At 43.3% G+C, this 22,416-nt stretch overlaps 2 protein-coding genes across 2 annotated transcripts in view; one reads left to right on the top strand and one right to left on the bottom strand.

The window, feature by feature from the left end:
* Positions 1–21,901, bottom strand: part of OGFOD1 (2-oxoglutarate and iron dependent oxygenase domain containing 1) — a 756,310-nt gene extending 734,409 nt beyond the window's left edge. The window contains exon 1 of the mRNA XM_033941292.1: positions 21,256–21,901. Coding sequence (XP_033797183.1) covers positions 21,256–21,523 — 268 coding nt within the window. The 5' untranslated portion in view covers positions 21,524–21,901. The remainder of the gene's footprint in view (positions 1–21,255) is intronic.
* Positions 21,902–22,052: 151 nt separating this feature from the next.
* Positions 22,053–22,416, top strand: part of NUDT21 (nudix hydrolase 21) — a 299,370-nt gene continuing 299,006 nt past the window's right edge. The window contains exon 1 of the mRNA XM_033941291.1: positions 22,053–22,350. Within this exon, the coding sequence (XP_033797182.1) occupies positions 22,235–22,350 (116 nt within the window). The 5' untranslated portion in view covers positions 22,053–22,234. The remainder of the gene's footprint in view (positions 22,351–22,416) is intronic.

Here is a 22,416-nt window from a genome sequence, read left to right on the forward strand (position 1 = left end):
TTAAATTTGCTGATGGAAGAACAATTGCATCTTAATCTTACAAACTGTGAAAACGGCAAGTTGTTTCTTAAACTTGCCGGATGGCAACTCTTATAGTCCAGGAAAGTGTTTCTATCAGTGGGTTTAATGTACGTGTCTGTTTCAAAATGGTCTGTTTCTTGAAGAATCATTAAATTCAAAAAGGCTATCTGATTCTTGGCGTATGTCATAGAAAACTTAATGTTAGTGTCACAACTATTAAGCCACACGCTGAAACTTGACAGCTCTTGTTCATTGCCAAAATCTGCAATAGAGTAGAAATGCCAGATGATGAGACTGTTCCATGCATCTACCACCCTTTCTGTAAAAAAGTATTTCCTTAGATTATTCCAGAACCCATCACCTCTTAACTTCATCCTATGCCCTCTCATTGCAGAGTTTCCTTTCATATTAAAGAGACTCGACTCATTATGTAGGTATTTAAACGTCTCTATTCTTTCTCCCCTCTCCCGCCTTTCTTCCAAAGTATACAGATTGAGATCTTTAAGTCTGTCCCCATATGCCTTATGATGAAGACCACATACCATTTTAGTAGCCTTCCTCTGGACCGACTTCATCCTTTTTTATTTTTTTTTAAGGTGCAGGCACAATATTCTAAATGAGGTCTCACCAAAGTCTTATACAGCAGCATCAATACCTCTTTTTTCCTATTAGACATACTTCTTCCTATGCAACCTAGCATCCTTCTAGATTTTCGACGTCACCTTTTCAACCTGTTGGCCACCTTAAGATCATCCTATACAATCACACCTAAGTCCTGCTCTTCTGTCGTGCACATAAACTCTTAACTCCCTAATCTGTACCGTTCCCTCGGATTTTTGCAGCCCAAATGCATGACCTTGCATTTCTTAGCATTACATTTTAGCTACCAAATTTCAGACCATTCTTCAAACTTCGCCAGGTCTTTCTTCATGTTATTCACACCATCCGGCTTGTCTACTCCATTATAGATTTTGGTATCATCTGCAAAGAGGCAAATCTTACCCGACAACCCTTCAGCAATATCGTTTATAAAACTGTTAAAAAGAACAGGCCCAGACTTCCAACGGAAGCATGGGGCTGTAAGCAGCGTGATCTCACAGCTCCGGTACGCCTCTCACAGAACTGCAATTTAATCTGCAATTTTGCCCTATCTAATCATTCCTATGCCCGGGGGAACGAGATTGGGTCTTATTGGAGCACTCTGTGGGGGTCGCAGTATGATGGCCAATAGACTGACCACGAAAACTGTGAGCAGGATAAGCAGCTGGAGACTAAGATGGTGACGCATGTGGCGCCCGCATCATCTGAATCCTCTAGTTCTCTCTGGGTTGCTGAAGTCATCGCTGAAGTGCAGGCTGTGCTGGAAGGCACGCTGGGTCCAAATTGAAGAGGACCTCAGACAAATTGGATTCTATGGACCAGCGATTTGCCACTTTGACCTCAGAGCTGCGTGTCAGACACGCAGCAGCGGGTCAGTAATACCGAGGACTCAGTGCAGAGACTTTCCCAGGAGCAAGTGGTGCATTCTACCTCACTGGCAGCGCTCAAGCCTAAAGTGGAGGACGTAGAAAACCACTCACGCCGGAATGACCTCCATTTCGTTGGATTGCCTGAATCCCTTCTGGAAAATTTGCATCCTATTGCAAATTTTGGACACAATAGGTATCTCAGATAAAGTATACTCATGGTTTGAAGGTTTCTTAAAATCCAGAACATACAGAGTAAAATCAGACAGGTGTGGATTTGGCTTGCTCCTTGGAGTTTACGGTGGCTAGGAGGGGTGGCTGGGACGCCCCTCTGGTATGATATGGCAGGGGTGTCAAAGTCCCTCCTCGAGGGCCGCAATCCAGTCGGGTTTTCAGGATTTCCCCAATGAATATGCATGAGATCTATTTGCATGCACTGCTTTCATTGTATGCTAATAGATCTCATGCATATTCATTGGGGAAAACCTGACTGGATTGCAGCCCTCGAGGAGGGACTTTGAGATCCCTGTGATACAGGTTTCTCTGTATCTGCATGTTTTTCTTCCCTTAGTTCTTTCTGGAACATAAATTGACTTCTTGGAACATGGGGGGTATTCATTCCCCCATTAAACGGTATAAAATCCTACAGTTGTTAAACTGTACTAAGACATCTTTGGCTTTTTTGCAGGAAACTAGGTTGTCCTCCAAGGAACACGCTAAACTCTGCACTTGGTGGGTGGGTGACCATCTAGAGGCTCCGGCATTGGGGGGGAAGGGGGGAGTAGTGATTTTGGTCCATAAGGGTCTTCAGCTGCAGAATCAAAGATATCCAGGATTCTGGGGGGTGGGGGAGGTGCTACCTCATAGCCTCTGTGACTCTTTTTTTTTTTTTATTTCTTTATTGATATTTTGAACTTGACAATGTATACATTTGAAAAATCGAAAAAAAAAAAAAACTATATGAAAATACACTATTAACATCAGAAATATTACAATAAAAATTTTAAATCCCTTCTTAACCTATAACAGTAATGATATTATATTATACTCATCAATATTATAGAATATTATGAAATTTATACCTCTAAATAAATAATACACCCCCCCCCCCCCACCCTGGATGTGCAAAGGAATCTAACATAAAGAAAAAGGAATCACTTTAATTATAATGTGACAAAATTAGTTAATGGACCCCAAATCCCCTTAACCCTTTCAGGACCATAAGGATCGTAGGCCAATTTTTGTGGTTTTGACGACATTTTTATGGTAAAAAGGGCTTGCAGATGCCAAAAAATTGATTTTTTTTGTGAAATATCATTATTTTTATTTAAAAAATCAAACTTCTGGCTTATGGACAGTGTGGCAAGTGAATCTTCTCGTCAATCTGCAAACGACGCTAATGAATGAATGTCGGAACCAGTTTGTTTACATAAAGGCAGTATCATATGGAATCCGTACATATCAAATTTAGAACTGTAGACTATCCCAATCAAAATTTATAGGATTTTAAAGTTATGGGACAAATATGGCCCTTGGTCCTGAAAGGGTTAAAGGATTTAACAAACCCTAAACGCTCTGCCATAATCTTTTCATATTTATATGTTGCACATACAGTTGCCCACCAAAAACTAAAATTAATCCTATCATGATTTTTCCAATTAGATGTGATCATTTGAACCCCTATTCCTGATAAGATCATGAAAAGGCGACTATTATTTCTATCCAAAGTGGGTTTATCATGCAGAATCGTTCCAAAAATTATTGCTTCATATGTCAAAAGAATAGAGCAGGGGTGTCAAAGTCCCTCCTCGAGGGCCGCAATCCAGTCAGGTTTTCAGGATTTCCTCAATGAATATACACTGAAAGCAGTGCATGCAAATAGATCTCATGCATATTCATTGGGGAAATCCTGAAAACCCGACTGGATTGCGGCCCTCGAGGACAGACTTCGACACCTGTGGAATAGAGGATTGAAGAATATTATTAATTTGCCCCCAAATCGACTTCCAAAAGCCAAGTATCAATGGACAAAAAAATAAAAGATGATCCAAAGTCCCAATATCAATATGACAATGCCAACATCTATTAGATTTAGAACTATCTACTTTATACAACCTAACTGGAGTCCAAAAAATTCTATGTAATAAAAACAACCATGTTTGTCTCATAGATGCTGACATTGTACATCTTAATCTCCAAATCCAGATTCGTGGCCAACGAGAAACAGAAATATGCTGTTTTAACTCGATACTCCAAATATCTCTAAGACTATTTTTTGGTTTTTTATTTAAAAATCCAGAAATCAATTTATACCACTGGGCAGCCTGATGTCCTATTAAATCTGTTTGGTAGCAAAGGATTTGCAAGCTAAAATAAGTTTTCAAATTTTTCCATTCAGGGAACCCCATCTGAATAGCCTGCTTCAACTGCAAGCACCTATATTGTTGAGTGTTTGAAATACCAAATGAATGCTGCAGTTGTGAAAACTCAAGCAGATTACCATTAGAAATAAGATCATCTAATGTCCTAATATTTGCCTGCATCCAATTCTTCCAAGCGATTCCAGCACCGCCTATTTGAATCTTGGAGTTTAACCATAAGGACTGTAAAGTAGATTTCATTATTGGTACCTCTGTTAATTTATCAATAAATTTAATAGTTTTCCAAGTATCCAATAAAATTATATTGTCCTTAGCATATTTATGAAATCTGATACTTAATACATGTGGAAGTCTCATAGGGGACACCAAATTCCGTTCCAAATATAACCAATCTGGTTGATGATCAATAAGCTCAGGGAGGATCCAATACATACCTTGACACAATATATAGGCTTGATGGTACCTATAAAAGTTTGGAAAATTTACCCCACCCTCCACAATTGATTTTTGCAATGATACTAAAGCAATTCTTGGTTTTTTCCCAAGCCAAACAAATTTTGTCAAAATATTATTTAATTTTTTGTAAAAGGACTCTTGAAAATAAACTGGTAACATACTCATTTGGTAACAAACTATAGGCAAAATCATCATCTTTACTGTTTGTACTCTCCCCCACCAAGAAATATGCAAAGGATTCCATTGCTCACACAATTCTGTTTCTTCCAATGTACTTTTTATCCAAATTCCTAAATATTTTATTCCATCTTTCTTCCAACTAAACTGAAACGAATCAAATAAGCCTTTTATACAATGTACATTTAGTGGAAGAATTTCTGATTTATTCCAATTTATTTTATAACCTGAAAATTTTCCAAATTTATCAATCAAATCCAATAAATGTGGAATGGTTGACTCCGGATTTCTCAAATGAATCAAAATATCATCTGCATAAGCAATCAGCCCATACTCTTATGTAACATCTATGTACCTAACAACCCTCCTGGCCATTTTTTTGGACACTGCGTAACCACCTGTTGCGATTTGTGAATATTCCCCTGATCATTGGGGGGAGGGATTTTAATAAGGTTCCCGATCTGAAGCTGGATCGTTCCGCTTCCACTGGGAGAGAGGCTCTTAAGACTTGTACGAGGGCTGTGTTACTGGCGTCTTTTTTGGGGCTTTTGGATGTCTGGAGAATTTTACACCCATTAGATCGGGATTATTCTAATCTTTCTCGAGCTAATGGGACGTTGTCTTGAATTGATCTCATTTCTAGAGAGCTGCTTCCCGCTGTGCAGGGCCCATTGAAATTCCCGCTGTGATTGGCCCCATTGAAATTTCTGATCACGCATGGGTGGGGCTTCATTGGAACTGGAGGCCGTCTGGGGGGGTTGTACGCATTGGAAATTCTCTTGTCATTTGTATAAAAATACGCATTTTCAGGAATATTTGTTGCAAAAGTGGGGGGGATTTTAAGCATACCAATCAAGAGCATAGAGATGATCCCATCCTCTATTGGGAAATGGCGAAAGCTGTGTTACGGGGGGAAATTATGGCCTTTGTGGCTTTTGAGGCTAAAAGCGCGAAATAAGAGCCATTATTGCGCTGGAGCTTAGGGTGACATCTTTGAGGAGGCAATATGGCCTCCAGGCTTCTTTGGGGCTTAGGGCGCAGTTGTTAGAGGCGCATCAGGAATTGAACTAACTTTTGCACCAGGGGGCACAGAGGACACGGGACTATTATAAGTTCCAGTTGTTCCAATTTGCCATTCGGGTTCCACGGATGTTGCGGCCTTACGTGACTCTCGTGGTACTCTTCACCATAAAATTGAGGACATTGGTAATATCTTGCGGAACATTTTTGCTGCCCTGTATGATATGCCGGGACCGGACCTTCTTGATGGGAGAGTATATTTGGATAGTCTGTATTTGCCTTGCCTCTTCCCTCAGGTCTCTGACAAGTTGGAGCAATCTGTTACTGCTGATGTGTAATGGGCGATTCAAGCCAGCCCTTTGGGCAAAGTGCCGGGACCAGATGAGTACCATGGAGAATTTTATAAGCTGCTTGTTGATGAGATTGCTCCAGTGTTGGCGGAAATTTTTAATTTAAGTGTGGCTAATGGCACAGATTATTGTTCTTCCTAAGCCAGGTCGTGATCTGACTTTGCCAGAATCATACAGACCCATCTCTTTTTTTGAATTTTGAGGCAAAACTGTTGGCTAAAGTCCTTGCTAATCGATTAGCCAGGGTGTTACCCTATTTAGTGTCGGAACAGCAGGAGGGCTTTGTAGGCGACTGACTGGTGTCTAAGAATATTTGACAAATTATGTTGGCCTTGGCGCAAACTCGTGCGGAAGAGATCCCTGCCTTGCTTATCAGCTTTGATGCTTAAAAGGCTTTTGATCGGGTGAGGTGGGGGTACCTGTTTGCTGTGCTTTGTGCGTATGAGGTTGGCCCCTTTTTCTTTAATGCTATTCAAGCATTGTATAGTGATCCAGTGGCACAGATTTCAGTAAATGGGGATCTCTCGACCCCTTTTTGGATTCGTTGGGGCACTCGTCAGGGTTGTCCTCTGTTGCTGTTATTTGTGCTTTCCTTGGATCCCTTGATTCGTGAGTTGCAATCTAATGTGGACATCAGTGGTCTTCAGTTGGTTGCCACGCATTTTAAGGTTGCGGCATTTGTTTATGACCTTTTTTACTAACCCGCGCCGGTCTTTGCCTATTCTCCTGGAAAACGTTCATGATTATGGGGACTTTTTTGGCTTTGCTTTGAATTTGGGCAAATCAGAGGACTTTGGGGGGGGAAATTCCTGTTGAAATGGGTTGGGTCTTCTTTTCTTTATTTGGGGATCCAGTTATCTATGAACGTTCAGCAGCTTTACCGTTTGAATGTGGATCGTTTACTTTCCGTTACCAGCTCTCTTTTGGCTGCATGGCAGGAGCTGCCGCTTTTGCTGATGGGAAGGGTGCACCTTTGTTCCCTAAGTAGCTCTAGCTCCTGTGATAAGCAGGGGGGGGTTTGGGGTGCCAAATATTGCTATCTATAATCAGGCTTGTCTCTTGCGGCATCTTCGGAATTGGGTTTTGGGTACTGATCTCTCTCTAGAACGGGATTATTATTATCAGGTTTACCTCATTTCTCTTCTTTATGCTCGGCTGGTGGAGGTGCCTCGACCATGCAGGGATAGTGTCTTGTTTAGACCTCTTTGGGTGGTGTGGCAGTGGTTGCTTCCGCTGTGTCACCAGGATCCTCATATCAGTGTTTTGTTGCCTCTGGTGGGTAATCTCTCCTTTTCCCCCGAGGATTGAGCATGGGTAATTGGACGCCAGTGCACTCATAAAGCTGCAGTTGCCAATTAAGCTACTAGCTTTCACTCAAGGTATGCAAAATAACAAAAACATGGAAATGACGCATAACGCAAGGTTTACCAAAATAATTATTTGTTGCTTTTATTTTTCCATCATGGACCTCAAAAGGCTAGTTGCGTTAGCAGGAGGTCGTTATAGTTGCCAAAATGCTGGCCTTCTGATAACGATCTCAACCCGAACCTTCCCAATATATACCTTCAGTCCAGTTTGACATCATTGGCCAACAGCCAATCAACTAAGAGAGGCTGTATTTAAATTTAGACAAAGACCTTCTTTTTAACATGGAATAAAAGTTCCAGAAATCATAATTTTTTGTTTACATTCATTTCTGAATATACATAAACATTTTATAACATAGCCAAAGAAATGTTATCTGAAACTGCTTATTTGTAGCGAGAAAACCTACATTAAAAAGTGCTGAAAACTTGTCAGCCTCAGCAAAAAAGGAGGGGCTGTTTCCCTCTTTCTCTCTGAGCTGACAGCTTCAAATTTCACTGGCATACAGATTCAGAAACCTTCCTATGCTGGAGACTGGAACAGCAGTTTCTGACTCTAATTATTCCCAGATGTTAACTTAGGATTTTTCCTTAGTGTTCCTTCAAGTTTAAAAATATATACAATATTAGAAATTAAGTACACTCTTTCACATCCATCCAGCACTCGCTTGGGGCCCCTTCATTCATCCATCCATGTATTTCATTCATATTTAATGCATGTTATATCTCAGATTGGGATACGTAATCTAATATGCTCTTCCTAACCAGCCTAAGGCACATTTGGTATCAATTAGAACCACGAGGCTAAAAGCGGGAAAAACCTGAATAAAGACTAGGAATATAGGCTGAACACAAAATGGAGTAAAGCCAAGCAGAAGACATAGAAAAACAGAGATGGAGTTCATGTATATCCTGATTTCCTCTATGATCTAGCTTAATAGCAAAGTACATAAAAAGAATATTATTATGCTTTTCCTTAATATTAATCTGTAGTGTGTTTTTCTGGCCTTGGCTACATCCATATTCAGATTTTTATTCACCAACTTTTTGTATGCTTCTATTGGGTGTGGCCTTAACTAACACATATGCTTGTATCTAACTAGAGTTACCCAGAATCATACGAAAAGCAGGCGCTTTTGTAGAAAAACTCCACAAAATACTGCACCATCATGGCCTGACGTCCATTCCATTACCGTCCCATAGACATCGCCCCCTACTGGCCACGAGTCACTATTCCTCAGGATAGCACCTTCTGTTTTTGGTAGATGGAGGGCTGAGGGTTTCGAGTATCTTGCGGGATGATGGGATGCTCCTCTTCTGTAATAAGTAGCTGCAGCGCAGCATTTCACCTACTAAACTTATTTATGCCCACTGTCAACTGACATTATGTGGGGGTCTTTCCCTGGGGGTTCTGGGGATTTTAGGATCAGTTTTTGTACCTTTTTGGAAATGGAGGTGGATCCAGAGCCCAAAATCTCGGTTTCTTTTTTTCATAGACAGCTTAGTCACTGTAGTCCTTCTCGGGATTTTTCTACTATATTGGAGGCCTGGCAGAGGGATTTACAGAGGGACCTTGGAGGGGATCTCTTGCTCAAAGCTCTTAAACGTATTCTGGTTTTTTTGCACAGTGCTGAGCTCAGGGAATGCTACTATACAACCCTATTGCGAGCGTATGTTTCCCAGAGTTGGGCTTGCCATATGGGCTGTATTGAAACACCACTTTGTACTAAGTGCATTAGTGAAGTAAATTCTTACTTTCATGGCCTTTGGCTTTGTGAGGGTATACAAACTTTCTGGGGGGCCTTGGCTTCATTTCTGTGGAAGCTTTTGCATGTTCCTGTTCCTCTCTCTGCGCTTCATATGCTGTTTGCTCAATTTTTCATGTTCTGTGTGTATACCTCAGCTGAAAAACTGTTTTTGAGTATACTGTATGTTATATTTTGGGAAAAAAAATGTATTTTGACTTATTGGTTGGCTGATGAGCCCCCCTCCTTCTGGTACTGGAGGAACAAATACATGAACTGCTGGGATGGGAGGCCCAGATGGCTTACTCCTCTTGCTGCAGAAGTAGAGACTTTGTTAACATTTGGACTCCCTATTTGAATATTTTGCCTCCAAGGAGGAGCCGCATTTTGAATAGACTTCAGCTATTTCCTAACCCACCTCTCTGGCCTTAGTTATATCTTGTCTTGTTGGAGTTTGGGGATGGGGGGAGTGGGTGGGGGTTTCTGTTGGGGGTCTGTAGGAGGGGGTGTTTCTCTTGAGGCCTAAGAGGACATCAGAATACAGTCCTCTCTGGCAGGTTGATTTCATTGTAAAATCTATGTCATTTTGCAATTGTGTGTTTCTGGTTCATTTTGTTAATAAAGAAGATTTAAACATAAAAAGAACAGGCCCAAGAACAGAACCTTGAGGCACACCACTGGTAATATCCCTTTCCTCAGAGCGGTCTCCATTGATCACTACCATCTATTGCCTTCCACTCAACCAGTTCTTGACCCAGCCCGTCACTTTGGGACATATCCCGAGGGCACTCAGTTTATTTATTAGACATCTGTGTGGAACACTGTCAAAGGCTTTGCTAAAATCTAAATACACCACATATAGCACACATCCTCTATCCAATACTCTGGTCACACAGTCAAAGAAATTGATCAGATTTGTCTGACAAGACCTACCTCTAGTGAATCCATGTTGCCAAGGTCCTGTAATCCACATGATTCCATAAACTTGACCATTCTCTGTTTTAAAAGTGTTTCTATTAATTTGCTTACCACAGAAGTCAGACTTACCGACCTATAATTTCCTACTTCTTCCTTACTTCCACTTTTGTGGAGAGGGACCACATCTGCCCTTCGCCAATCTTCCGGTACTATTCCTGACTCTAGAGACTCGTTGAAAAGGTCAGTCAGCGGAGTTACCAGAACCTCCCTAAGTTCCTTCAGCACCTTAGGATGTACACCAGGGGTGCCCAAAAGGTCGATCAACCAGTAGATCGCGAAGGCAATGAGCGTCAATCGCGGAGCCCATCCCGGGCTCTGTGATAGACTTGCGTTGCCTTCACGTTCTACCTACTTCCCGATGCAGTAAACAGGACGCAGAAGCGCCAGACTGACCAACCTTCCACCACCTGACGTCAATTCTGACGTCGGAGAGGAAGTTCCGGGCCAGCCAATCGCTACTTGGCTGGCCTGGAACTTCCTCTCCGATGTCAGAATTGATGTCGGGGTGGAAGGCTGGTCGGCCCGGCGCTTTTGCGTCCTGTTTACCGTGTCGGTAAAGCAGGGAGAGCTCAGAACTTGGCGGTGGTGGTTTGGGGGCCTGTTCCCTCAGGGCAGCAGCGGCTTGGGGGAGGGCAGGGAAAAAGAAAGACAGGGCAGGCAGGAGACAGAAAGAAAAGGGAAACAGAAATAAAGTAAAAAGGGGGGGACAGAGAGACAGAAAGAAAGGGGGACAGAAAGAAAGGGCAGGAAGAGAGAAGGAAAACGTTTGGGGGAGGGAATGAGGTCTGGAGGAGAGGAAACATACAGGAGGCTGAATGAATGGAAGAAATATTGGATGCACAGTCAGAAGAAGAAAGTGTACCCAGAGAATCATAAGAATATAAGAATTGCCACTGCTAGGTCAGGCCAGTGGTCCATCGTGCCCAGCAGTCCACTCACACGGCGGTCCCCCGTCAAAGTCCAGTGTCCTACCAGAGCCCTACCTGCGTACGTTCCGGTTCAGCAGGAGCTTGTCTAACTTTGTCTTGAATCCCTGGAGAGTGTTTTCCCCTATAACAGCATCCGGAAGTGCATTCCAGTTCTCTACCACCCTCTGGGTGAAGAAGAACGTCCTTAAGTTGGCACGGAATCTATCCCTTTTAACTTTAGAGAGTGCCCTCTCGTTCTCCCTACCTTGGATAGGGTGAACAACCTGTCTTTATCTACTAAGTCTATTCCCTTTAGTATCTTGAATGTTTCGATCATGTCCCCTCTCATTCTCCTCTTTTTAAGGGAGAAAAGGCCCAGTTTCTCTAATCTCGCGCTGTACAGCAACTCCTCCAGCCCCTTTACCATTTTAGTCGCTCTTCTCTGGACCCTTTCGAGTAGTACCGTGTCCTTCTTCATGTACGGCGACCAATGCTGGGCGCAGTACTCCAGGTGAGGGTGTACTATGGCCCGGTACAGCGGCATAATAACCTTCTCCAATCTGTTCATGATCCCCTTCTTAATCATTCCTAGCATTCTGTTCGCTCTTTTCGCCGCCGCCGCACATTATGTCGACCAGTACTCCCAAGTCTCTTTCCTGAGGGGTCTCTCCAAGTACTGCCCCGGACATCCTGTATTCGTGAATAAGATTTTTGTTACCGACATGCATCACCTTACACTTATCCACGTTGAACCTCATTTGCCATGTCACGGCCCATCTCTCGAGCGTGTTTATGTCACGTTGCAGATCTTCGCAATCCTCCTGCGTCTTCACTACTCTGAATAACTTCGTATTGTCCGCAAATTTAATCACCTCACTCGTCATACCAATTTCCAGATCATTTATAAATATATTGAAGAGCACGGGTCCAAGCACCAAACCCTGAGACACTCCATTGGTGACGCTTTTCTAGTCTGAGTATTGTCCATTTACCCCCACTCTCTGTTTCCTATGATCCAGCCAGTTTTTAATCCACATGAGTATTTCACCCTCGATTCCATAGCTCACAATTTTTTTGAAGTAGTCATTCATATGAAACCTTATCGAACGCTTTCTGAAAATCCAGATATACAATGTCAACCAGGTCACCCTTGTCTATCTGCCTGTTTACTCCATTGAAGAAGTGCAGCAAGTTCGTCAAGCACGATCTTCCTTTGCTGAAGCCATGCTGGCTGGTCCTCATCAGATCGTGTCCGTCAAAGTGCTCAATGATGCGGTCCTTTATAAGTGCCTCTACCATCTTTCCCGGTACCAAGGTCAGACTCAATCTGTAGTTTCCCAGATCACCCCTCGAACCTTTCTTGAAGATTGGCATAACATTCGCCACCTTCCAGTCTTCCGGAATTCTTCCCGATTTGATCGACAGATTGGCTATTAGTTGAAGCAGTTCATCTATAGCCCCTTTCAGTTCCTTGATTACCCTCGGATGGATGCCATCCGGTCCCGGGGATTTATTGTTTTTAAGCCTATCAATCTGCCTACATACCTCTTCTAGACTGACCATCAACCCTGTTAGTTTCCCGTCTACATTTCCCACGTATAGCCTGAGAATAAAGGTAGGAAAAATGATTTTATTTTCAATTTAGTGATCAAAATGAGTCCGTTTTGAGAATTTATATCTGCTGTCTATATTTTGCACTATGGCCCCCTTTTATTAAAACACAATAGTGGTTTTTAACGCAAGGAGCCTATGAGCATCAAGAGCAGCGCGGGGCATTCAGCACAGCTCCCTGCGCTAAAATCCACTATTGCGGTTTAGTGAAAATGGAGGTGGTATATTTCTCTATTTTTGTATAGTTGTTACTGAGGTGACATTGCATAAAGTCATTTGCCTTGACCTCTTTGAAAAAAAATCCGGAATATAAATGATAATTAACATTTTCTCTGTATACAGTGTGCTTTGTATTTTTAAAAAAAAAATTTTCTTGTTTGTAGATCATTTTGACTTGGTCATTTTAAAAGTAGCTCGGAAGCCCAAAAAATGTGGGCACTCCTGATGTACACAACTGGCCCCATTGCTTTGTCAACCTTTATTTTAGCTAGCTCCTCATGAGCACAACGCTGTGAAAATTGATCAGGGTCTATTACTCCTCCATCCCTATTCACGTTTGTCTTCTGCAGTCCCGCTCCCGGCGCTTCAGCCATGAACAGAGAACAGAAATATCTGTTAAGCAATTTGGCCTTTTCTTTATCAGCTTCTACATATTCCTTCCTTTCACCTTTGAGTCTCACAATGCCACTTTTGCACTTCTTCTTATCACTAAAACAGTCAAACCTCAGTTTACGAGTGCCGCGGTATGCGAGTGTTTTGCAAGACGAGCAAAACATTCTCGCAAATCATGACTCACAAACCGAGCATTGACTCGATTTGCTCGTTCCCCGCCCGCAAACCGGCATCGCCCCCCCGCCTGCAAATGCCGCCCCCACGAACCGGCATCGACTCCCTCGTGAATGCTCACCTGTGTGAACCGACATCCCCCGCCTGCCCAAACTGAATGCTTACCCCCAATGTGGCACTGACACGCAGCATCAACCCACAAGAGGTGCCGGTGCCCGAAGATCGTACCTCTACCCCAACTGGGCCTTGAGCATCTACGCATTCTCAAGGCCTTCTGGCTCCCGCCTCTCTCTTTTGGGGATGTGTTGGGGTGGAGCAGCACCGGTGGCCCGGGGGGGAGGGGAGGTGGAACCAATCAAGCGAGTTTCCCTTACTTCCTATGGGGAAACTTGCTTTGATATACGAGTATTTTGGTTTACGAGCATGCTTCTGGAACGAATTATGCTCGTAAACCAAGGTTCCACTGTATATCTAAAAAATGTCTTGTCTTCCCATTTTGCCGTGTCAGCTATTTTTTTCTTCCATTTGCATCTTTGCTTTCCTGAGTACAAGACTAGCCTCTCTTAACTTTTCCAGATATTTTTGCCCGTCTTCCTCTTTCTGTGATCTTTTGTAGTTTATGAAAGCTAACCTCTTATTCCTTATCTTTTCAGCTACTACTTTTGAGAACCAAAGTGGCCTTCTCTCTTACCTTTACTTACTTGCCTCACAAAAAGGTTTGTTGCCCTTACAATCACTTCTTTCAGTTTTGCCCACCGCATTTCCACTCCTTCCAGACGTTCCCATCCAAACAATAATTCCTTGAGGTAGACCCCCATCTGAACAAAGTTAGTTTTTTAAAATCTAGAACCTTTGCTTTTGAATGAGCTCTCTCTCTATATACCCATATTAATATTAAATTGTACCATGCAGTGATCACTGGATGCCAGATGATCACTCACTGTAACATCAGAAACCGAGTCTTAGAAACTGAGTTATTCAGCTGGCTAAGTAATCAAGACAATGCCAATTTAATTCAACAAACCACATCTTTCTATCTTTATTTGCCTGAGATACACCGTTTCTTTTCTTTAATAATTCTTTATTAATTTTCAAAGATAACAAAAAGTGCAGAAAAGTATATAAATATGAATCATAAAGAAAGCACTTATGTTCATTCAATAACCATAGATAAGAATATATCCTCCTCCCTATCTCTTCCAATATATTCAGTCAAAGATTAAAACGAATCAAAGAGGTATCCATCCCCCTCCCCCCTCCCTCCTCCCTGGATGTGTGTGCAGATCCCCAAACATTGAAGATAAAGACAAGTATAATGTGGTAATAAAATAAGTCAATTGGCCCCAACATATCAGCATACATTTTTTCATATCTGTAGGTTAAACATAAATTTGCCCACCAAAAAGGAAAACAAAGGCGATCATAAGTTTTCCAATTTTTCAATTTACAATATAATTCCATGTTTCTCAAGTAAGCATGCACTAAGACTTGATACCTTTTCTTAGATTGTGACACATTTATTAGACACCTGTGTGGAACACTGTCAAAGGCTTTACAAAAGTCTAAATACACCACATCTAACACACTCTCTTTATCCAATTCTCTGGTTACCCAGTCAAAAAAATCAGAACATCAGCTATAAAGAGGCAGACAGAAGCATGCTGAAAACGTGAAGAAGGATCAGCACCTTCAAATCCAGATGCTCAGGGTGTCTCCTGAAATATGCTGAGACCAAATATGTTTTTTGCTTTGGATCAGCTTCAATATTTTTTGGACAAGGGCTGTAAGAGAATTTTGGCCGGAAATATGTTAAGCCTTTTCTTTAGTGTTATATTTATTTGTTAAAATAGAGATCTCCTTGTCTTATTAATCTACTTGCTTCTCATGGGGTGCTAATGGTGGTCTAAGAAGGAGCTTAAAAAGACATGTGTTTAAATGAAAATGGGGTTTTCTTTTCTTCTAAAATTTGTTTTCAGGTTTTTCTTTGAATCTTGTTTATATTTATTTAAGCATTTATATACCACTTATAGTCAGTGGTTTACATTCAGGTACTCAAGCATTTTTCCCTCTCTGTCCCAAGCTAACACTCTATCTAATGTACCTGGGGCAATGGGAGATTAAGTGACTTGCCCAAGGTCACAAGGAGCAGTGTGGAATTTGAACCCACAACCTCCACTGCACCACACACTCCGATTTACTGTAACAAGTGGATTCTTGTAAATTTGGTTTAAAATAAATAAATACATTTTTTAAAAAAAGGAAACAGAAAAATCATAAAATCTGCAAGGCCACTACTGCAATCAAGGTCTGACACAGCCAGACAAGAGAGATCTCGAATAGGAAGCTTCGCCACAGACGTCATACACCGAAAAAGCCCTGATGCGCCTGATGGCTGCGTCAAATGAGTGGGGTCTGAGGATACGCTGTTCAGAGGATCCGAATATAATCCGGTGAAAAGGCTCACTCCACAACCATGGCAGGGCTCTGTTGAGGTATGTGCATCGCGTCAAAGAGTCCCCAGACTCGGAACGCAGGCGTTTTGCGCCAGACTCCAGAACGGCCTCTAAGTGAGATTTTCTTCAGAAGACACGGACCCAGGCCGGCTCCCCTTCCTAAGAGGTCGTAGAGGAAGCAAAGTCCGCAGCTCCTGCCCCCTCCCTGGCACGCTATGATACGCTGATCCTGCGCCCATCCAACACAATCTATGTCCACATTCAATAGACTAAGGGCTGCAGAGTCCATCCCATTCGATTTCGAGTCAAATCAAGGGATTTTTGAAGCAGAAATAAACGTTAGAAAAAAAAGATTGATTTTAAAATCCAAGATGGCCACTGTCACAAATTCACACCATAAATGGCAAAAATAAACAACAAAATGAAAATAAATAGCAATTTGGGGTCAGGGGAGGTAGGGGACCTGAACCTCCTTGAGATCGAGGGAGCCAGTCGTCCTGAGTGAGACGAGGATAAAGTGTTGCCAGAGAAAGCATTTTGAACTTTTCCTTGACCAAGCATTTGTTGAGATCTCGGAGATCTAGTATGGGTCTGAGGTCCTCGGTTTTTTTGGGGACCAGAAAATAGCGGGAGTAGAATCCTTGCCCCTTCTGATCTAGAGGAACTTCCTCTATGGCATTCAGAAGAAGAAGGGATTGGACCTCCTGAAGGAGGAGGGAGGACTGAGATGTGTTCAAAGCAGACTCTTTTGGAGGACTTTGGGTGGGAAGAGTCTGAAAGCTGAGAGAATAGCCGTGGCGAATGATGTTTAGAACCCACTGGTCTGAAGTGATGGTCTCCCAACGGCTGAGGAAAGTAGAAAGACGTCCTCCTATGGGTTGAGGCAGAAGGGACGATAGTGGAAGACTGGCTAGGCTCTGGAGAATGAAGTCAAAAGGGTTGAGTGGACTTCGGTTGTGCAGGAGGCTTCACCTGTTGCTGCTGTGGAGCACGAGGTTGTTGGCGTTGCTGCTGACACTGGCATCTAGGCTGCTGAGGAGCAGATGGTAAGGGTCTAGCAAAGTAGCGACGCTGATAGGACGATTGTTGGCGAAAGGGCCGAGCAGGAGAAGGCTTCTTTTTATTCTTTAGAAGAGTGTCCCAGCGAGTCTCATGCGCAGAAAGTTTTTGAGTAGTAGAATCCATGGATTCACCAAACAACTCGTCCCCTAAGCAGGGGGCATTGGCAAGGCAGTCCTGGTGGTTGACATCGAGTTCTGAGACTCGAAGCTAAACGAGACGTCTCATAGCAACAGCCATTGCCATAGCCCTGGATGTAAGTTTCAAGGTGTCATAGATGGAACGCACCATGAACTTGCGAAGTTGCAATAAACTAGACGTGTATTAACGGAATAAGGAAAGCTTCCGATCAGGGAGATATTTTTCAAAAGAAGAAAGCTGTTGGATAAGATGCTTCAGGTAAAATGAAAAGTGAAAGGAATAATTACCTGAGCGGTTGGCAAGCATCGCATTTTGGTAGAGGTGCTTGCCAAACTTATCCATAGCTTTGCCCTCTCTGCCAGGAGGGACAGAAGCATAAACACTAGAGCCCGCAGTCTTTTTCAAAGTGGATTCCACAAGCAAGGATTCATTTGGAAGCTGAGGCTTGTCAAAGCCTGGAATGGGAGTTACTCTGTATAAAGTGTCTAATTTTCGAGGAGCACCGGGAATGGTTAAAGGTGTCTCCAAGTTTTTATAGAAAGTCTCTCTCAAAATATCATGGAGGGGTAATTTTAGAAATTCCTTGGGCGGTTGATCAAAGTCCAAAGCCTCAAGAAAAGCTTTGGACTTCTTAGATTCAGCCTCCCAAGGAATAGAAAGAGACTCACACATTTCCTTTAAAAAAGATGTAAAGGAAGATGAATCAGGCTTGACAGAAGGGTCCTGTGCAGAAGGGTCTTCTTCAGGCGAAGAGGCCTCATCATCAGACAATAGAGGCTCTTCCGAGTCATCCCAAAGATCAGGGTCCCTGACTTGGGAACTGCGACCCTGGGAGTCCGGCGTCGAAGGTTCAGTATGCCTGGTTTTGCGCACCGACTTCCCAGAGCGGAGGGATGCGGTACCCGGGGAAGTCAGGGGTTGCCAGTGCCGGGAGTGGTCAGAAATTAGTGCGGGGTCGGTTGTTTGAACCGCACGGTGCAGGCCTCTTGGTTCCGCAGATAACACCGGCTTGGAAGCCGAAGAGGCAGAGTGGACCGGTACCGAAAGAGTGGAAGCCGACAATAGCGGCTGCTCCACGGTAGGTACCGGTGGCTCAGACCGGACCGGACCGGAACTGGAAGGTTCGGTGCCAACAGAGCAGGAAGGAGCTGCTGCAATTGCTCCTTAAGTTGGGCTTGAAGGACAGCCGCAATACGGTCATCCAAGGAAGGCACCGGTATCGCTTTCTTTTTCTGCGGTACCTGTGGTGCTGCTCGACACCCAGAGGATGAGGAGGCCGAAGAGGATGCACTTGCCTCAATAGGGGCGGAGCGTTTACGGGGGCGCCTCGAGGTCGGCAGGACTGGACTCTCTGCCACAGCAACCGGAGGACACTCCAAGGAGGAAGGCTTCTTAGCCGGCTTACCTGAGGGGTGCGACGCCGGAGCGGTGTCACGCGGCATCGATGAAGTGGGTGCCGGTTGAGAAGCCGCCGGCGTCGATGCTGAGGGATCAGCCATCGCGGCACCGAACAAAAGTTTCTGTTGAAGCTGCCTGTTTTTTAAGGTGTGCTTCCTTAAGAGTAGCACAATGGGTGCAGGTGAAAGCCCTATGATCCGGACCCAAGCACTGCAGACACCAATTGTGCGGGTCGGTCAACGATATGGGGCGCGCACACCGTTGGCACTTTTTGAATCCTGGCTGAGGGGGCATGAAGGTAAACACTGCCTCTGCCAAATCGAAAGCGGAGGCTTCTATGGTGACAACAGGCCCCGCCGGGGCGAACCCGAAAAACGAAAGAAATATAGAGAATTTTTTTTTTTTTAAAAGAAAGAAAGAAAAAAAGGAAGATAAGCTTCCAACAAGCAAAAAATACGCGAGCGGGAAGGCAAGAGAAAAGTTTACAACGGCCGTTGAAAAAAACGCGTCTTCTTAGCTCTGCGGAAACTAAGAAACTGGGGACCGTGTGCCTCCGTCGGGTGGGAAGGCACTCGCGCATGCGCGATGCGGCCTAACTAGAACTTTCTAAGTTCTTAGAGTGCAATCACTCTAAAATTGTCCGTACCGGGGCTCCGTCGGTGCCGTCACCCATCAGTTAAGAATATGCTACCTGCTTGTCCTGGGATAAAGACTTTTGCACGGACTGCTTGCAGAAATTGTAACTGGGATTGATTACTAATTCTTAGGCTAAGTAGGTAGAGCGTGTGTTTAGAAAAGATATGGATTTCTGCAAAACCCGGACTGCAGGTTGGGATTGAACATCTAGAGGGGCATAATTAAAGGATACGTCTAAGTCCAATTTGGACGTAGGGCACTAGTAGCCCAAAGTTGGCAGCGGCAAAATGTCCATTCTCGAAAAGTACGTCCAAAAGATGCTTTTCGAAAAAAAATTTGTACATCCAGACGTTTGATCATCCAGACCATCACTATGTCTTATCATTATACCACATTCTAGACCAAAAATTCATTCAAGTCCCAAATAGCCAGAACCAGACCTTTTGGACGTGGGAGGGGTCAGCATTGTGATGGATTGGCCACCCAGACATGGCAACATAACAATGGGGTACCTTACAGGGCACTGCTGTGAACTTCACAAGAAGGGTGCCACATAAACATCTCACCAGAACTCCTTTTTAGGTTATGGGGAGTCCCCCCAACCCACCTGTCTACATCTACAATAGCCTTTATGGCTGTAGGTGCCACCTATATGGCAGTACAGTAGGGTTTGTGGGAGACGGGGCTCACATTTTCCACCATTAATGTAGTGGTTAGAGTGGCTTATGGGCTTGGGTCCTTCTCTCTATGGTTCACTAGCCCACCCCCCAGACTACTTAAGACACCTCTGTGCAACTCTACTAGGCTTTCCTATGCCAGGTGCTGATGTTCTGGAGGCAGGTATGTACATTTTAATTCTGATCTATGTGGGGGTCTTTATTTTATCCCTGCAGTGGTTATCTGGTCACTTTGGATACCTTTTGGGCACTTATATCCCAGGATGCACTGGGGAGAGGAAGGACCACCATTTTGAAAGAGGTGAGCCTGGTGGCCGGAGGGAGTAGGCAACCCTCCGGCCAGCCATCTGAAAATAAGGTAAGGGGGGCTTGGGCTGCATTGCAGCAGGAAAATGTGGGCAACTCTCCTGCTGCCAAGGGGTGTTGGGAGGAGATGTTGGCTGGCAGCGGGAGACATTGGGCATCTCTCCCGCTGCGGGGGGGGGGGGGGGTGTATGTTGGCAGTGGGAGACATTGGGTATTTTTCCCGCTGTCAAAGGGGGCTATAATACACTCTCCTGCTGCCTGTAGTTTGTGTCAGTTGGTGGCGGGAGACATTGGGCATCTCTCCCACTGCCAAAGGGGGATATAATACACATGCTCAAGAAGTATGCTTTTACTACTCCCACCAAAAAAAAAAAAATTGACAATTTATGATTCTTCATGCAATTTTTTTTCATTAGCTACAGTCAAAACACATGCCACAAAATGCACTTTTAACAGTGCTATCACTGTAACAGCACTTCTGGACCAGTCACTGAGTTTTAAGAATCCACCAGAGTGCTCATTTCAGTATTGAAGAGCCCATTTGCATGGCAGTGTCGGAAACTGCTAGAAAACTTGCTAAAGACCAAGATAAGCCATAACCAACAACTCACGCCCAATTGGGCAAGAAAAGTGAATCAAATTGAAGAAAGTTTCCCTGAATCGGGCAGCATTAATGTCCACTAGTGCACTCTAAGCTTTAGTAAAATGATCCCTATATAATTTAAAGATATAAAAGACCTCAAAACAGTTGCCACTAAATAAAACACAGGATAATGTGGCAGTTATCACGGCTTAAAAAACACGGACATGCCAAAATGTAATAGAACCCAATGGGGGGGGGGGGGGTTTAAGGCTGAGGAGTCACCTAGGGGGGCCTTCAATACTCTTGCATTGCTTCTACCGGTAGTTGTGAGTGTTAGCGGGTCTTCTGCTGTTTGTTCAGTCAGGAGCTACAGAATGGCTGTGCTGTTATAGGTTTTAGTCACTTTCCAAATAACGTTGATTTGTGATAGATACTATCTCAATTAAGAAAATCCCAAGATAATTTAACTTTGTAGTTACTTTTTCACTGGGGATAAGTAAGTCTCTCTATCCGAGGCACATTTCCTTGACAGAAAAAGGAAAAGGCAAATATAAAGTTAAAAAAAAATGTCCATCTCGATAATTCATAACAGAAATTTGGTGAAAACTCATAAAGGAAGTTGTTAATCTCTACATACTAGTAGCAGTAAATTCCAACTTGTTTTACTGATAATTAATTAGTAAGTTCAAACAATTATATCTAGGAAAAAGCTTTTAGATCCCCTGCACCCTATTTTTACCGTGAGTAAATGGCCGCTTCTCTTTCCATGCCGCTGAAACCTGCTCTTTTATCGCTTCCTCTCTAATAAGCAACGAGAAATCCACAGTTTCTTCCTGTTTTCCTTTCTTCCCCGCTTTCCAGCTCAGTTGTTCTAATCGTCGCTTTCCCATTATTTCGTTCCCTTCTACACTTTGCTTAGGTGCCGACCTCAGTCGCGTTGTAGAGTTTTGTGTGTGGTTCCTTGCAATTTCCCGTACGCAGCGTCTGGTAGTGTTATATAATCCCATGAAGCATAACGCCAGAGATCTTTTCAAGCTTTTTTTCTTAGAATTTTATCACCGACGACTATTCTACTATCGATAATACACAAGACAAAGACAAATTCCAGCAGCACAGAAGAGTGTTGTTGTTTAGGGTGAGCTAGTTCCGCCGAAAAACAGTTCACAAGAGTCCAGAGACTGGTTGTTTGGTTTTTGGGTTTTTTCCTCCGGAAAAATGCAATCTAGTGCTATATGTCCCATAAATTTCACAATTATCAGATAATTTATTAATGACTACTTCTAGACCCAAACATTTGGGCCAATTTGCATAACCCACGGAGTAGAAAAGCGATATAGCAGTTTTGAAGATAAAAAGGGAGAAAATCGAACTTCAAATTTCAACATAAGGAATCCATGTCACGTGACAGTAATTCAGTTTGACTTTAATTGGTATAAATATTAATACTGCAAAGAGAAAATGCTTATTGTAAATGTAATAACACACTGACAAATACGTCATCACTTCCTTGTAGAATAATTAAAGATGGCAGTCAAGATCATTCGTCTCGTGCTCAAGCGTTCAGGTTGACCGGAAGTGGGAATACTTCCGGTAGACGTAAGGTCCTCCTTTTCCCTTTGCATGGTTTTTAAAAATTATATTAATGGAGGCTTTCTGACTCGTTTCTTTCTAAAGCTTTTGGAGTTTTTTTCTTCTTGTTGATTTTTGATTTTGTTGCGATGTCCCTGGTACCACCGAATCGCTCGCAAACGGGCTGGCCTCGCGGAGTCAATCAGTTTGGGAACAAATATATCCAGCAAACTAAACCACTTACTTTGGAGAGGACCATTAATCTGTGAGTGTCTGGACGCCATCGTAAGGGTTTTGTGGGGATTGTTATCCAAGGTTTTAAAGAAAATCA

This window comes from Geotrypetes seraphini, chromosome 4 (genome assembly GCF_902459505.1).
Source record: "Geotrypetes seraphini chromosome 4, aGeoSer1.1, whole genome shotgun sequence".
Classification (NCBI taxonomy): domain Eukaryota; kingdom Metazoa; phylum Chordata; class Amphibia; order Gymnophiona; family Dermophiidae; genus Geotrypetes; species Geotrypetes seraphini.